The 15,413-nt window shown below is 56.5% G+C and overlaps 1 protein-coding gene across 1 annotated transcript; it reads left to right on the plus strand.

Moving 5' to 3' along the window:
- The first annotated feature begins 1,604 nt into the window (after positions 1-1,604).
- On the plus strand, positions 1,605-15,112 carry NECAP2 (NECAP endocytosis associated 2). The gene is made up of 8 exons (XM_045859615.1): positions 1,605-1,751; positions 4,132-4,232; positions 6,694-6,798; positions 6,887-6,968; positions 7,936-8,044; positions 10,233-10,410; positions 13,274-13,358; positions 13,915-15,112. The coding sequence occupies exons 1-8, from the start codon at positions 1,660-1,662 to the stop codon at positions 13,961-13,963; spliced, it is 801 nt and encodes a 266-aa protein (XP_045715571.1). The 5' UTR covers positions 1,605-1,659; the 3' UTR covers positions 13,964-15,112.
- The last annotated feature ends 301 nt before the right edge of the window (positions 15,113-15,413 follow it).

Genomic DNA, 15,413 nt, shown 5'->3' on the forward strand with positions numbered 1-15,413 from the left:
CCTGCTGTTCTTCCAAAATTGTGCAGTTTCTGTATATTATGTTGTTTTTAGTTTGTAAACTAACCCTAAAGAAATGAGATAACTAAAAACTAACTGGGAAAAGATAGGCGAGAACTCAGGTGACCTTTTGGCATCTCTGGGCCACACATTAAATACACAAACACCAATGAAAACTGATGAGCAAAAAAAAAGGTTTTAAGTAAATTTATGATTTTGTGTTTGGCTGCATTCACAGCCATCCTGGGCTGCATGCAGTCTGTGGGCTGTGGTTTGGACACCCCTGTTTAGAGTTTAGCCTTGATTGACAGACTTAAGTAACTTCTTTTGAATAAAGACTCCTTTCCTTTATTACCAAGCTTTTGCCTCTGGAGTTTTTCCCTAGAGGGCCGTGGTGGGCAGCAGAATCCTAAGTACTGTTGGGTAACAAAATGAGAGAGAGGAGAGCGTAGAAGCGGGTGGAGAAAGTTTGGGAGTCTTCAGTGAATCAGAGATTTGGGATCCACTGTGCCCACACGGGGCCTGGCACACTGTAAGCACTCACTAAATATTTCTGAAATGAATGAGAGGATGGTAGAAGAGGAGGATGGATTTTGAGAATCCAATTATTGCTAGACCTTGCATCCGCTGTAGCATTTTGTGAGAAATCCAAGAATGGGAGTCTTTTTAAAATCACTTATGGTGACCTTAAAAATAAAAACAGCCAGTTATTTTTACCAGCAAAACAAAAAGGAGTTTATTCAGGACAAGCATGGTACAGCAAAAAAAAGTATAGGCAAGTCCACAGAAAAAAGAGGAAGTTGGGAAGGAGTACATTGAAGGAAAGTCCTTGAAGGAAAGTGAAAGTTCTGGTTGGTGATGGCTTCTCATTGGATGAATTGCAAGGGCTCCCGTTGGCTGGGCCTGTTGCTAGGCAAGGAGAAAAATCTTCCTCCTTCTAGGGTAGTAGGAGCCCTTGCGGGAAATGCAAAGTAGCTTTTTCCTGTTGGGGTGCATAATTGAGGTGGAATGGTAGTGCAGGAGAGCTCCTTCTTCTGGCCACCTGAGTCCATTTTGAACGGGGTTTCTTTATTCAGTTTCCCACGTACGGGACTAAATTTTCCTTCTCTGAATACGACTCTTTGCTGAGTCGCAGGAGGCCTTGCACACACGGTAGGTTAGGATAAGGGTCTGGGTAGGGGCCTCCCACTGAACATAGTGGGTCCCAGAAGGATTTCTCTTGGAAGAGGCGCCTCAGTCGAGTCTTACAGCGTCAGGAGAAGGAGGTGGCAAAGGCTCAAAGAGAGAGTCTTCAGGGTGAGCTGTGTTACGTCGCTACAGCTTTGACTCTCAGCCAGCTGGGCCCCAGATGCGTCTAGGCGATAGGGATGATCCGCAACCAGACAACGGTGCAGTCTGTATTGATGGTTTCTCTGCAGCACGTAAGGCCTCGTGGGAGGGGGAAGTCCCCAGAAAACCCCGGTTCTCATCAAGGGGACTGGGCTCGTGCGTCCGACCGACTGCGGCATGCCTTGAGCCACCGCTCCCAGCAGAGGACGCCCGGGCGAGGAGGCGTGGAGGTCCGCGAGCCGCCGCTCTAGCCCGACCGGGGTCATAGAGTCGCGCCGCTTCCGCCCCCGGGCTGGGAAGGAGCCGGAAGTCTGGTGGGCTGCGAACACCGAGATGGAGGAGGGCGAGTACGAGTCGGTGCTCTGTGTCAAGCCGGAGGTGCACGTCTATCGCATCCCACCAAGGGCTACCAACCGTGGCTACAGGTGACCGCCCGCCGCCCGGCCGGGCAAACCCCTACTTAACCCCTTCCGCGCTGTCCGACACGCCCACTCGGAGCAGAGGTGGGCCCTGCCAGCTTAGGGGCGAGGGGGCCAGTGATGCTGCGGCGTCTCCTGGCTTGTGGCCAGAGCAGGGAAGGGAGTCCAAGCTTTCAGCCGTCTCGATGGGACGCACCGGGCTCCCAGGGGCGGGAAAGGCGTTAAAGCCTGTTTAGCGCTTGGGGCCCCGGTTAGCTTCCAGGTACCCTGAAAGTCAGGTAGTGTCGGGAGTGGTGATGTCGCAGACCTTTTTCTTTCAGAGCCAACTGATAGCCTTCAAGGGATCCTTGAAAAACCTTAAGGGGAAGGGGGCCTCTCCTAGGCGGGAAATCCCAGAGGGGAAGGAAGGGAGCTCGGGTTGGGAGTTTTAAGCTCAGGGCGGAAGCCCAGGCACCCCCCCCCCCCCCACCATCCAGCTTCCTTGCTGGAACTTCTTATCTTATCACAGTTTATGACAGCTGGGAGGTATCATCCGTACTTCTCTGGTGAAATGTCCCTGAAATGAATAAACATACATACACTTGGAGAGTAGTATCTGGAAGGGAACTGCCCATCCGGAGGGGAACGGGGCGGGGATGGGGGATTTGTACCGTTTGTATTGTATTGTATTACTCTGTGTATGTATTACAGAGCAAAAAGAGGTGAAAAATATTAAAAGAAAAAAAGAGATACCCGATAGAGAGTACCTGGTCTACGGCTAATTTGTGCCACTGATGGGCGGGCGAGAGGCGACTCTTGAAGGCCCTGTTTGTTCAAGTGATTTGGACATTCAGAACACAGTACTGGCCCGTGCTGCAGGAACGATGGGGTGTCGGCATCTGACTTCTTGTTAACTTCCAGTTGTGTGTTAACGTGGGCTCATCGCTGATTCTGTAGTGATCAGATGTTTTACTGAATGCCTACTACCTCCATGACATGATTTTAAAATAGTGTGAAAGCAACAATTAGTTAACAGTAACAAAAACACATTTGCTTTCTGTCATCAACCTGGAGGCGTGCCACCGAACCAGGATGGTCCTCGACCCCCAACCCTTTCAATAGAGTAGGTTTGGCCCCTCTTGGTCACCCAGAAAGTGGGGATGGCAAGTGTCAGGGCTGGCTGGTTTGGCATAGAGGAAACTGTCGGCCCTTGCCCTTCAACTAGAGAGCTCTGCTTAGCCTGAGTCTAAGGCTTGGTGCCCCGGAAGGAGGAACTGAAACCGAGTGTGCTGACTCGTGAATGGAGAGTCTGCATTTGTGTGAACTTCCAAACAGCCTGTGTCGACAGTTGTGGTGTCTCTCGGAGTCCCGGCATATGCCGAGGGACTTCCAAGGAGAGCCTTGTGGAAAGACCCGAGGTTCCTGCTGTTGGGGGATTTTACAGAGCTGCTTCTTAGCAGTAAAATGTGAACTTACCGCCCTGTAAGAGCCCAGAGGCCATTGCGATAGGCCCATCGTTTCCTGGTTTTCTTGCTGCCTGGGCTGCCTTTGAGAATGTGTTTCCTTCTTTCTTTTTCTTTTTTTTTTTAGACTTTTTCTATTTATTTTTAGAGATGGGGGAGGGAAGGAGAAAGAGAGGGAGAGAAACATCAATGTGTGGTTGCCTCTCATCCTTCTGGGAACATGGCCCACAACCCAGGCATGTGTTGGGAATTGAACTGGCAACCCTTTGGTTCGCAGGCCAGCACTCAATCCACTGAGCTATGCCAGCCAAGGTATATTTCTTAAACACCCATTCATTTTCCCCTTGCTCTCCTTTTCTTTGCTGATGGTTGTTGCTCCCCTCTCTACTTTTCCTCCAAGATGGTTTCTGATCCCAAAAGGTCACTCTGATCACTGCTGCCTAGCAGTGTCTTCAACAAACAGGCCCCGGGAGCCACTCCCTTTACAGGAAGAAAACTGGAAGTCCTACTTCAGAGAAGGTCTCTATAATCTAAAACCGGGGTCAGCAAACTGTGACCCACAGCTTTTGTGTATAGCTCACAAGCTAAGAATGGTTTTTACAGTTTTAGATGGCTAGGGGAATTTTTTTTAAGAAGACTCTTTCATGATGTGAAAGTTATATGCAATTCAGATTTCGGTGTTTACAAAGGTTTACAGAAGCACAGCCATGCCCAGCCCATTCGGTCATAAAGCACTGGTGTGCTCGGGAACTGCGAGTGACTGATCGCACTGTAACAGCAGCGCAGGGAGTAGTCGTGACAGAGATCGTGTGGCACTTGGGGAAGGTTCGCCAGCCCCTGGTCTAGAGCAAGCAGCCCGTATGCCTTTCCCAGCCCCACCTCCAGCTCTGGAGCACTCAGAGCTGGAGCCTCTGTCAGAGGCTCAATGGTTTTTGTCCCCTTAGGGCTGCGGAGTGGCAGCTGGACCAGCCATCATGGAGTGGCCGGCTGCGGATCACTGCAAAAGGGCAGGTGGCCTACATCAAGCTGGAGGACAGGACCTCAGGTAAAGGCAAGGGACACGTGCGCAGGGCTGGGGCGCCGTGCTGCCCTCTGTGAAGGGAGAGGCAGCCCTGGCCTGGCGGGGTCACTCTGGGGTCATGGGCACCTGCCCTGGAAGTGGAAAACCTGCGTGTACCTCTGAGCCCCCTACATTGCCCCATCTTTACTTGTGGGAACCACTGTCCACAGGTATTAGAAGTGGTATTTCCTGCCAAGCACCTGTTCTCTTTGGGGGTCCTTAAGAAAATACTACTTTTGGAGGCCAAGGAGAGGGGACCTGCAGGTGGGTCCCAGGTGGGAAGCCCCGGGGGTTGCCTCGAGACGGACCGGGGGAGGTGCCCAGCCCTCTGCCGCCGAGCTCTGGTTCTCAGGGATTCTGTTGATGGGCTAAATGGTAACTCCCGCACCTACCCTGCCCCTTACCCAAAGGAGCCGAAACTGTCTCCTGAGCTCTTCTGTGCTGAGAGGGCGAGCCAGGCTGCGTGGTGTTGGGGTGGCTGGTAGATGTCACTGTGGGGACAACTCTCTGGAAATCCTGTGCCACCAGTGCCCCTGGATGCTCTGTGGGGGGCGCACGGCCCAGAATGGCCCGGTCCCCGGAGCAGGGACCCGGGCACAGTGCCTGCTCGGTCGGGTGCCTCGGCATCGGCCATCTATTTCTCTAATATGGAGAAATTTCCCTTTGTGGGCTGGAACAAAGGACAGAGGTTCATAGGCAGGTGAATTCTCAGGACTTTGTCATTTGTGTCTGCGCTGTGGGGCCTTGGGCACATCACATGACCTCTGGCACCTTGGCCTCCTCTTTGTTGAAATGGGCGTCACATCAGTTCCTGCTTCACCAGGTTGTTGGGACCCCATCCAGTTGTTTTGTGAGCCGCAGGGTGACCCAAAGCATTGATTTGCTCTGGAGCATGGGGTTGGCGGGGCAGCATTGTCTGCAGAGGAGTTAGAAGAGACAGCTGCTGTGCGTCTGGCCGAGAAGACAGAGAAGTCTGGCCATGAGATTGGCTGGGATGTCCCAGGTGGTGTCACAAGGGAGTGGCCACACCTGTTCTCTGCCGCCCTTGGGAACCGACTGTCTGGTGATCCCTAATGTAAAAGCCCAGGGCCAAGCCTTGCCCAGGATACTCTCAGCTTGGGGTCGTGCCCACTGGGTCACGTTGGCCTCTCCCTTTGCGGTCACTCCAGGCCAGAGATTCCCAGCCTCAGCACTAGTGATGTGGGGGCCAGGTGAGTGTTGTAGGCTGTCAGGTCACATGTAAGGTATTTAGCAACGTCCCTGGCCTCTGTGTGCTACATACCGGTGCTTCCCCCACCCCCAAGTTGTGACACCAGAAACACCTCCAGATATTGCCTGATGGCCCCTCGGGGGTGTGGGGGGAGTGCAGTCCTGGTTGAAGACATCCAGGGCAGTCCCAGATCCCAGCTGAGGGGGACAGTAATTAACAAAAAGCTACAGACCCTGGGCCCATGGATTGTGGTGCAGCTCAGCTTCGATTGCAGTCACCTCTACATCTCAGGTCTCGGGAGAAAATACTTGGTTAGATGCTTAAAGCACCAGCCAAGACCAGCGCTGGGGAAGTGCTGCCAGTCACGAGTGCCCACAAAGGGCGTGAGCGCTGCGCCCTGGAGAGCGTCGTTGACGAGGGGCTGCACTTCACAAGGGCCCCCTTTGAAAACCATTCCCTCCTGCTCTGTCTCTGAGATTAACTCAGCCGCCTTCCGGTTCTTCTGTGGGTGCAGAGACTTGCTCCCTCCTTCCCACTGGGCTCACCGGCTCCTCCACGCCCCTGCCTCAGGCACCAGCTCTTTTCTGAAGGTGCGAGGTACCTGGGCCGGCCCGCCTGCTGCGGAGCTCTCGGAGTGCAGGCCGGCTGCAGGCCGGCTGCAGGCCGGCGCTGTAAGTGGGGCTGGCGGATGGAATGAGGAACCAGTGGCCCCGGCCCATCATTCTCACATGGGATGGGGGCCCGGCATTGTTACAGCTGTTGATTTTTTTTTTAAGATTTGATTTGATTTTTAGAGAGAGGGAGAGGAGGGCGAGAAACGTCAGTGTGTGAGAGATACATGGATCAGTTGCCTCGTGCATGCCCCAGACTGGGGACCTGCTCTGCAACCCAGGCACGTGCCCTGACCGGCAGTTGAATCAATAAGCCTTTTACTTTGTGGGACGATGCCCAACCCGCTGAGCCTCGCCGGTCAGGGCACAGCTTTTAATTTGAAGAGAAGCCAGAAATCATATTATTTTATGTGTAATTTGATTTTAAAGTGTTTGGCAGTTAAATGAAAGTTAAAGCTAAGCCACCTCTGACCCAAACCTTTCGTTGGTGGTATCCCTCTGGCCTCCCCTCAGCCGGAATGGGTTTAACTCGAAGCCCGTGTGCCTCGCAGGCAGCGGGGCCCAGCAGGGTGGCAGAGACGTGCGGCCGGAGTGGGCTCGGGCTCACTCCGGCTCGTGCTTCCAGGCGAGCTCTTCGCTCAGGCCCCGGTGGACCAGTTTCCCGGCTCGGCCGTGGAGAGCGTGACGGATTCCAGCAGGTACTTCGTCATCCGCGTCGAAGACGGAAACGGTACGTGAGGGTCTTGGGGCTTGCTCCTCGCCAGGGGGCCTTTTCTGCCCCTGGAAAGTGGGACTGGTCACTTGTCGTTGTCTTCTAGGGCGACGGGCGTTTATTGGGATTGGCTTTGGGGACCGAGGCGACGCCTTTGACTTCAACGTTGCCTTGCAGGACCATTTCAAGTGAGTGGAATGCCTCCTCCCTTCTTTCCCCCGGACAGAATGATCTCCCGGGTCAGGGACCCAGGGGTGGTGTGTGGCTTGTTTTCCGGCAGAGCCCCAGGAACACTCGCCTCTGTTCTGGGACAGGCCGGCTCCTCTGCGTCCTGCCAGGCCTCGTCTCCGCTCTGGAGTTCCCTCCTTTTCCCGAGGCCAATCTCTGCCGCCCCAGTCAGCTGGCCCAGACTTGGAGGGGTCGTGTTTCTGCCCTTCCCAGGCCCCTGGGCAGCCAGAGTCCTCGTCAGGCTCCTGGGGCTTTTCGGGGCCTGTCCCTCTGGTACAAAAGGTGGTGCTTGGCTTCCCAGGCCACCCGGCAGGCGCCCGGGTGGTCCTTTCCGCAGCGGAAAGGCAGGGCAGGAACGACTGCTCCCCTGCCGTCTGCAGGCCTCTGCCTCCGGCTCCCGGCAGTGGGGGCGGCATGGCCGCTCACACGGAGGCCTCCGGCGCTTCCCCGTGCTGGTGCCCCTGCCCCGGGTGGCTGCCTGATGCCTGTGTCGTGGAAGGTGGGGGCCCTTTGTGTTGCCCTCTCCTTCCTAGCATGTCTTGTCTCACCACCTCCTTAAGAGCCTTGGGGTAGGGGGAGTCCTTAACTTAGTTCTTATGCCAAGCGCTTAGGAGTAGCGGGCCAGGTTCTTGGGTTTGTTGAAGACCAGCATTAGAACCCTCTACGTAAGAGATCTCATTGAACTTTCATAACAGCCTTTAAGACATACAGACCTGTCAACCCGTTTTGCTGATGCAGAAACGGACAGGCATGCAGCTGCTTGGGTGTCACAGGCAGGATTTGAAGTCAGGCCTGACTCCAAGCCTGCGCTCCTCCACCCCCTGCTGTGGCAAAACACCTCTTCTTAGACCGGTGGCAGGCAGTAGTGGCGTGAGTGTGACCGCGGGGCAGCTGGGCTCTTCCGCAGCTTCGTCTCCTCCTCCCCAGGTGGGTGAAACAGCAGTGCGAATTTGCAAAGCAAGCCCAGAACCCAGACCAAGGCCCCAAATTGGACCTAAGCTTCAAGGAGGGCCAGACCATCAAGCTCAACATTGCGGTGAGTCCCACCCTTGCTTGGCTGTGCTGACCATGATCAGAGGACACTTGCGGCCACCACGCCGAGCCCACCCAGCGCGGAGCCCCTCGCTCTTTCTCATAGCTCAGTGCCATCGGCTCAGCAGGTGTTTACTGGGTGGCTACCTTGTTCCAGGTGCCATGGGGGTGGGGGGGATGAGAGGGCCCCGCTGTCCCCTCAGAGTGGAGCTGAGATGGGCAAGTCAAGACGTGATTACCACATGGCAGGAGCCTCTGACCTAGGGATGTGCTCCACCATGTGTTCCCACGGGAAAGGCACATAGCCCAGAGTTAGGGGAACCAAGGAAGGCTTCCTGGAAGAAGCGACCTGTAAAGAAGGGAGGAAGGGTCAGAGGGTGGCTCAGGCAGAGGGAATGGCATGTGCATAGCCTCTGGGTTGAAAGGAACATCAGTCACTTGCTGCCAGAGCTGGCAGTCTTGTCCTCGCTGGTGCCGTGGGGGTCAGGGTGCTCCTGCCAAGCTGCGTCTTTGTCCTTGCACCTTGAGTGAGGGCGCTTTCGGGTGCTGTGGGCAGGAAGGCATCCAGATGGGCACGGGGAGTCACGGGCGCCTTCTGCGGGCGGTCTTGTCCTGGCTCCCTGTGTCCTGAGCTGCCTTGCATCCCGCTGTCCCCTGAGCTCCTGCCGAGAAGAGGAGGAGGTTGGAGTGGCTGGGTCGCCACGACTTGGCCTGGAGCTGCTACTACAGGGGTGGCGTTGGAATGATTTGGGGGAAACCAAGGGCCAAGTGGATTTGATTTTGAAGAAACTTTGTAACCCTAACATAATGCTCTTCCTCTTTACTTACTATCTCTTTCTCCTCTTTTCTGCTTTGTGCTAGTGATGATTTGGGACCTTGAAGTTGGCCAGCTGGCCCTTAAGAGAAAATGCAGGTCAAACCCAGTGGACTGGTTGGGATGTGATTCTTTCTCTTGCTGGGAGGAAACTAACATTTACTGAGCAGCTGTGTGCCAGGTAGTGTTTCCAGGGACTTTCTCGTTCGAACCAGACATGCCCCCCTTTCCCAGGTGAGGAGACAGAGGCTCGCAGAGGTCGCGGGGCCCGCCCAGGGTCCTGGAGCTAGAGACGCCCGGTCCAGCTGGACTCATGCGGGGCTCTTGGAGGGCTTTGACCTGGGGCCGCGGCCTTAGCGTCTGACTAACCTGTGTCTTTCCTTACAAGCGGGGGTGCAGGTCGTCTTCACCTTTGTGACTGGTGCTGGTTTCTGGCTCACGCTCAGTGCTCATGCTCAGTGCTCAGAGTTGGGTTTTTTTTTTTTTTAATGTTTCATTAAAGTACAGTACGCGTACAGAAAAGTGCACAAATTATGAACGCAGAACTCAGTGAAGGTTTAAAAGCCGAGTTTACCCGCGCAGACCAGCCCCCAGATGGAGACGCAGACGTCGGCACCCCGGAAGCCCCGCTGCCGCGCCGGGGAACCACCGGCCTGACCGGTCCCCTAGGTCTCGCCGGCAGCTTGTGTTAGTGGAGTCACCCACTCTGTACGCCTTCTTGTGTGGCTCCTTCCTGTCCCTGGCGTGGTGGGGGTGAGCGCTTCCATCCGCCCTGTTGCGTGTAGTGTGTTCGTTCTCCTTGTGGGGACGGATTCCACGGTGAGGACGTGCCCAGCGTCCCCCCACTTCACTGGTGGGGGACATTTGGGCGGTGTCCGGTCTGGGGCTGTTAACATAAGCGGTGCTGCTGAGAACGTTCCAGCGCGTATCTCTGGGCGCACAGGTCTGTGCGTTTCTGTGGGGTCCATATCGGGGAGGGGGTTGCAGGAATTCCATCAGTTCTTCGACGGAGTCTGTCTACCCAGCCTACACTTCCCCCAGCAGCGTGTGAGGGTTCCGGTTGCTCCATACCCTTGTCGACACTTGGTGTTCTCGGTTTTAGCTCCTCTGGTGGGTACCTAACGGTGTATCATAATAGGCTTGATTTGCATTGCCCTAACGATGAGTAAATTCGGATGCCGGGTTTTAAAATTACATGTGTTTTTGTTAGCATTAGAATTGTGAGGCATTGAATACCTCTTGTAACAATGAACACGCTGGACAGATCTCGATCCTCTGTTGGTTACATACACATTTGGAGCCTGGGGTCACTGCGTGGGGTTTTCCAACAGCGGTGGGGCACCCGCGGGGCTGACTGGTTCGCATGTCTCTCCTCCAGAACATGAAGAAGAAGGAAGGAGCAGCCGGGACTCCCCGAGCCCGGCCTGCCAGCACAGGGGGACTGAGCCTGCTTCCCCCTCCCCCAGGGGGGAAAACGTCCACCCTGATCCCGCCCCCTGGGGATCATTTGTCTGTAGCGGGGTCCCTCGTCCAGCCAGAAGCTGCTCCCGGTTCAGGTGAGTGCTTGGAGGTGGCTGTACTTGCTGCTGAGTGGGTTCCTCTTCTGCTGGCACCTGGGGCCCGTGGCCTCCCCTCCTTCCTCGTCAGTCTGTCGTTTAGTAGCTGTGTGGCCAACTGGAAGGTGAGCACCGTGGAGCTGATCCCGCTGCACCGAGTAAAGGGTGCCCCTGTCCCCCCTGCAGCCCACCACCGAGCCCTTCAGGGTGTCTCTCCTTGGGTGGGTGGGAACTTCAGCGCATTTGTGCAGCTGAAGTCATCCTGTGGGTTCCTGGTCCTCAGAGGCTGGTCCGTGGGTATTGAAAGAGCAGGTGATGGAGACACAGTCTGTGCTCCCAGGGCACACACATACACCTTAGTGGGAGAACAGGAGTCCCGGGCCCAGAGACTGGGGACCAGACTCCCTACCAGCCATCACCACCGGGGGAGGCTTCACGGAAGAGGTGGCGTGGGGCGGGGCCCCGAAGGAAGGAGGTCGGGGAAGGGAACACTTGGGGTTCTGTGCAGAGGGACGAGCTGTGCAGGGCTCTGGCTCCCGAGCTCCTGGTGTGCTGAGGAAGATGGGTGAGGCGACTGGTGGGAGAGAGAATGGGAGTTCTGGTTTGGAGCGATCCCCCTCCACCCCATCAGGCCATGGGGGTGCTGAGGAGCTGAAAGGCGGCTCCCCCAGCAGGCGGTGCGGTACTTGTTCTAGGATGTAAGGGTTGCCTCCTAGAGACCCCGGAATTTCAGAATTGGGGGCCGAGGGCTGGCCTCTGAAAGAGCCGGGATGCCAGCCCCTCCCTCCACCTCCTCACCCTGCCTTCCCCGCCCAGCGTGGTGCCCCTGGCCCTCCCCGGGCCGGGTCATCGTGTTTCTCTGCACAGCGCTCACCAGCTTCTTGGGGGCGAGATCCAGGCAGGCAGGAAGCCTGCTTGCTTCCCATTTAAGGCTGGTGGGCATCGGCTCCCCTGTCTGGAGGTCAGGCTTCAAACTTCACCCCCGTGGGGGGCCCCAGCCCAGGGGAAGGGTAGTAGGCAGTGAGCCCCCTGCCTCTGCCCCAGAAATGACTCTTTCGGCCTTGTTTCTCAATGAGGTCGCAGAGCCACTTGCCTGGGCACCGCTTGGGGTGGGGGTAGGAATCTGTGCGTGTTGTAATTTGTGTGCTCACTAAGGTCTGAGCACCGCTGTCTTAGGCCTTCCCTCTTTGCTGGTGCATTTTTTTAAAGATTTTATTTATTTATTTTTAGAAAGGGAAGGGAGGGAGAAAGAGAGAGAGAGAAACATGAATGTGCGGTTGCTGGGGGTCATGGCCTGCAACCCAGGCATGTACCTTCACTGGGAATCGAACCTGTGACACTTTTGGTTCGCAGCCCGATCTCAATCCACTGAGGTACACCAGCCAGGGCCTGCTGGTGCATTTTTAACAAATAATATGGAGAACCTGCTGTGTGCCAGGCAGCTTCATAGGCCCCGGGGGTGCTCCGTCCACAGTGTGCGCTGGTGTGCAAGGCAGGCGGTTGGCACGTCTGCCACCCGGTGGTGCTGGATGATTAAGCTGGGTACATAGATAAGAGCCGTGCCTGGCTGACATGTACTGAGCGCTTACACTGGGGCGTGCAAAAGTAGGTTAATAATAATACTAAATCATACAATGATTGATAACCAATATATAAGAATAAACTGTTCAAAAATAGGTTTATATCATGAATATACAGAGAGTTTATTTATAATTATTAATCATTGTATTACTACTTACTATTAACCTACTTTTGTCTACCCCTGCATATGTGCTGAAACCAGGCTGGCTGAGTTTAAATTCTAGCTTACCAGCAGTGTGGTGTTCCGAAGATTGCCACTTCTCTGAGCCTCAGCTTTCTCCTCTGTAGGATGGGGCAGTAACGACACCCACAGTGTGGGTCTCTCGTGGGGATCAGGTAGTCCCCGGAGAGCCCCGGGAACGCCGTTCGTGCTCACGGTTATCAGCTGTCACTTGATTGACACTGTCATCGTTCTGGTCGCTCTGTGCTGGGCCCGTTAATCCTCAGGCAGTCCCGCGAGGCAGTCACGGGTCTCGTCTCCATTTTAGACTCGGGGAAACGGAGGGCCGAGTGGCCTGCGTGAAGTCACGCAGCTGGGGCTGGCACACCTTCCCCGGGGCCTGCGGCGAGGCCCCGCGTTTCATCCGGTCTCCCAGCCCAGAGCGATCAGCGGTAGCATGGTGGTGGGAAGGCAGAGGGCGGCGGGCACAGGGACAGTTGGGACTTCAGAAGGGACAGTTGGCAGCACTGGGGGAGGCGCCAGAAAAGCACAGAGACAGGCTCGGAGGCCCCGTCGTGCGGCCCCGCTGGGGGCAGGTGCGTAGACACCCGCGTCTACGGTGCCTTGTGTGGGCGGCTCTCCCCGACCCCGCCGGTTTGGCTCCAGGACTCGGCACACGTCCGACACGGGATGCTCTCAGCTGCCCGATCCAGACCGGACTGAGGGCTTCACACGAAGAAGACCTTGCGGTTTGAGCGGGCATTCCCCACTCAAGAAGCCAGGGCGGGAGATGGTACATTCTCACCATGAACTGAAAAACAGGGCCAGCCTCAGGGTCGCGGGATGGAGGCTGCGTGACCCGCCCTCACTGGCGCCCACCCTCCACCTCGCATGTGGCTCTCCGCTTTTCCCCGGGAGCCCGGGGGCCCGGGAGCAGACGGTAGGTAGACATGTGGCAGCTGTGGGTGTTGCCTTGCCCAAAAGCAGGTCTCTGCGTGTGCCTTTCTCAGCCACCTGGGATTAGTGAGACTGATCTCAGGGTCCCTGACACAACCAAAAAGATCTCTGACTCCTGTCTTTCTCATTTCTCTTCCTACCCACCGGACCTGGGGACATCCCTAGGAGGGACCACTGGGTCCTGGCCCCAGCCCAAGACTGCCACTACTGCCGCCGCTGACATCTGGGGAGACTTCACCAAGTCCACAGGGTGAGGAGGCTCGCGCTCTCTGGGGCGGGACTCCGGCCAGGGCCGTTTCTGTGGAAACCCGGGGTCGGGTCGCTCCGAGTGCCTGCCCTCTGGTCTTCAGAGCCCCAGCTCCGGTCTGGCCCTCGCCAGGCCACCCAGGGGACGGGGCCCTGCGGCACTTGCTTGGGTGGCACGTTTCTGTCCGTGAAGACTTTCTGTCACTCCCCACCGCGAGGTAGCCTGGAGCCAGCTCCTGCAACCCCTTCTGGTCTGTAAACCTCCCCGCACGTGCTTTGGCTTGTCCCCTGCACCTCCTCCCCCTCCCGCCCCCACCCACCCCAGCGCACGGGGCCGAGAGTTGGCCTGGGTTCTGGATGGCCGTGTACCAGTAAAACTTTATTTATAAAATAAAGGGGCTTAGATTTCGTGCCTGTGCTGCAGTTTGCTGACGTCTGCTCTCGAACACCCAGGAGCTGACTTCTTGGAGCTCTTCCTGCCCAGACCAGACCCACCTTGCATGTGTTCCGCAATTTTCAGACATTAAACTCTGCCACCCCTCCCTGTCTTCCCTCTACAGGGCGACCCCCAGCCAGGCCCAGCCGGGCACGGGCTGGGTGCAGTTCTGACCGGAGCCCAGCTGTCTGTACTTGCATACGACTTGAGAAAGGAGCCGCCTCGTCTGGGCCGAGGGAAGGAGGACGGGACGGAGCACTGCCCGGCGGCCTCTCTCCTCTCCTCCTCGCTCGACTCTCCGAAGACCAGGAACGTTAGGCAGTCCGAGGCCACCGTGTCTCATGTTCTGGGACTCACGTGTGCAGCCAGGACACAGGAGGGGACATGCTCCAAGGCCCTGCCCCTGTCTGCCCTCTTGACTTGAGAGAGACTCTGAGACTACTTCTCCATCACAATGACCCGCAATAAACACAAGCCCCCAAAAGCAAAGAGGGGTTCAGTGTGCTGCCTGGCCTCCGATCGGCCCGCTCAGGGACGGCGGGTGTCGCGGGATCGCCCTTCGGAGGGGAGCGCCCTGCACTCCAGGGGGCTGCGGCCGCTCGCCCAGGCGCTTTCAGAGGAGGGTTTCCCTGCTGGTCCCCAGCAGGCTCAGAGGCTGCGGCTTGAACGGACAGTCCGAGGAGAGTCGGGAGCATTAACCAGTTTTCTGAAATCTTTTTAATACTTGCTTTGCTCGTGTGCTGATCTGCACTAACTCGTTACCTTTGCCAAAGGGACCCTTCCTGCCCTGGGCCCTGGGTGGGGCCTCCGAAAGCCTGTCTTTCTGTCGGCCGCAGGCGCCACCCTGGGCTCTGGGAAGCCGTGTTCATCGTGGCCATGTGGCCTGGTTTCCGTGTCTTCCAGGCTGGGCAGGCAGTGCAGGGCCAAGGCAGCGCAGGAAGCCGGGAGGAGCGGCCTTGGGGCAGGAAACCGGAAGCTGTTCTTTGGAGGTGAGGACCCGCTGGCAGCCGTGCGGGTGTCCGGGCCCACCGTGCAATCCTGTGGGCTGGGGTGTTCTCCGTGGGCGTGAACTGCCTTGTCTGCAGACAGCTCTCTCGCCCCTGCAGGGACTGCGTGACAGGAGAGCTCCGGCTGAGCTCCGGGGGGGCCTGTGTTGCTGGTTTATGAGAAATAACTTTATCTGAGCATTCCTCTAGACTTGCTTCTATCAGTTTTACCTCTCAAAGATTTCTGAAGGGTCAAGATGATGAACTGACAAAAGTATTTGCCTTTTTGTGGGACCAGATTTCTAAGATAAAAAAATAAATATTTTTGCTTCTGTCGGTGCATGTCAAAGACACGCGCATTTCTGGTGGCGTGGCCCCGAACCTTCCGGGTGCCCCAACTAGGGGCACCTCTCACCGTCAGTCACGAGCACCGGGTGCGAGTCTGGGCCAGGGCATCAGATTGGCCGCCGTGAGAGAGTTTGGCCCTATTCCCTTAAGGCAACCTGTGACTTCTCTCATGTGCGTCTAGAAGAGCAGTCTTCTTGCCATTCTGGGACATTTTGGTCCCCTGCTTCCCTCCAAGCCCCCTAGTGGAAGCGTCTCCCTGAATAAATACTCAGGGCCTATGGGCCCACAG

The sequence above is a fragment of the Phyllostomus hastatus genome, unplaced genomic scaffold (assembly GCF_019186645.2).
Source record: "Phyllostomus hastatus isolate PE091 unplaced genomic scaffold, TTU_PhHast_1.1 phas_scaffold_182, whole genome shotgun sequence".
Taxonomy (NCBI): domain Eukaryota; kingdom Metazoa; phylum Chordata; class Mammalia; order Chiroptera; family Phyllostomidae; genus Phyllostomus; species Phyllostomus hastatus.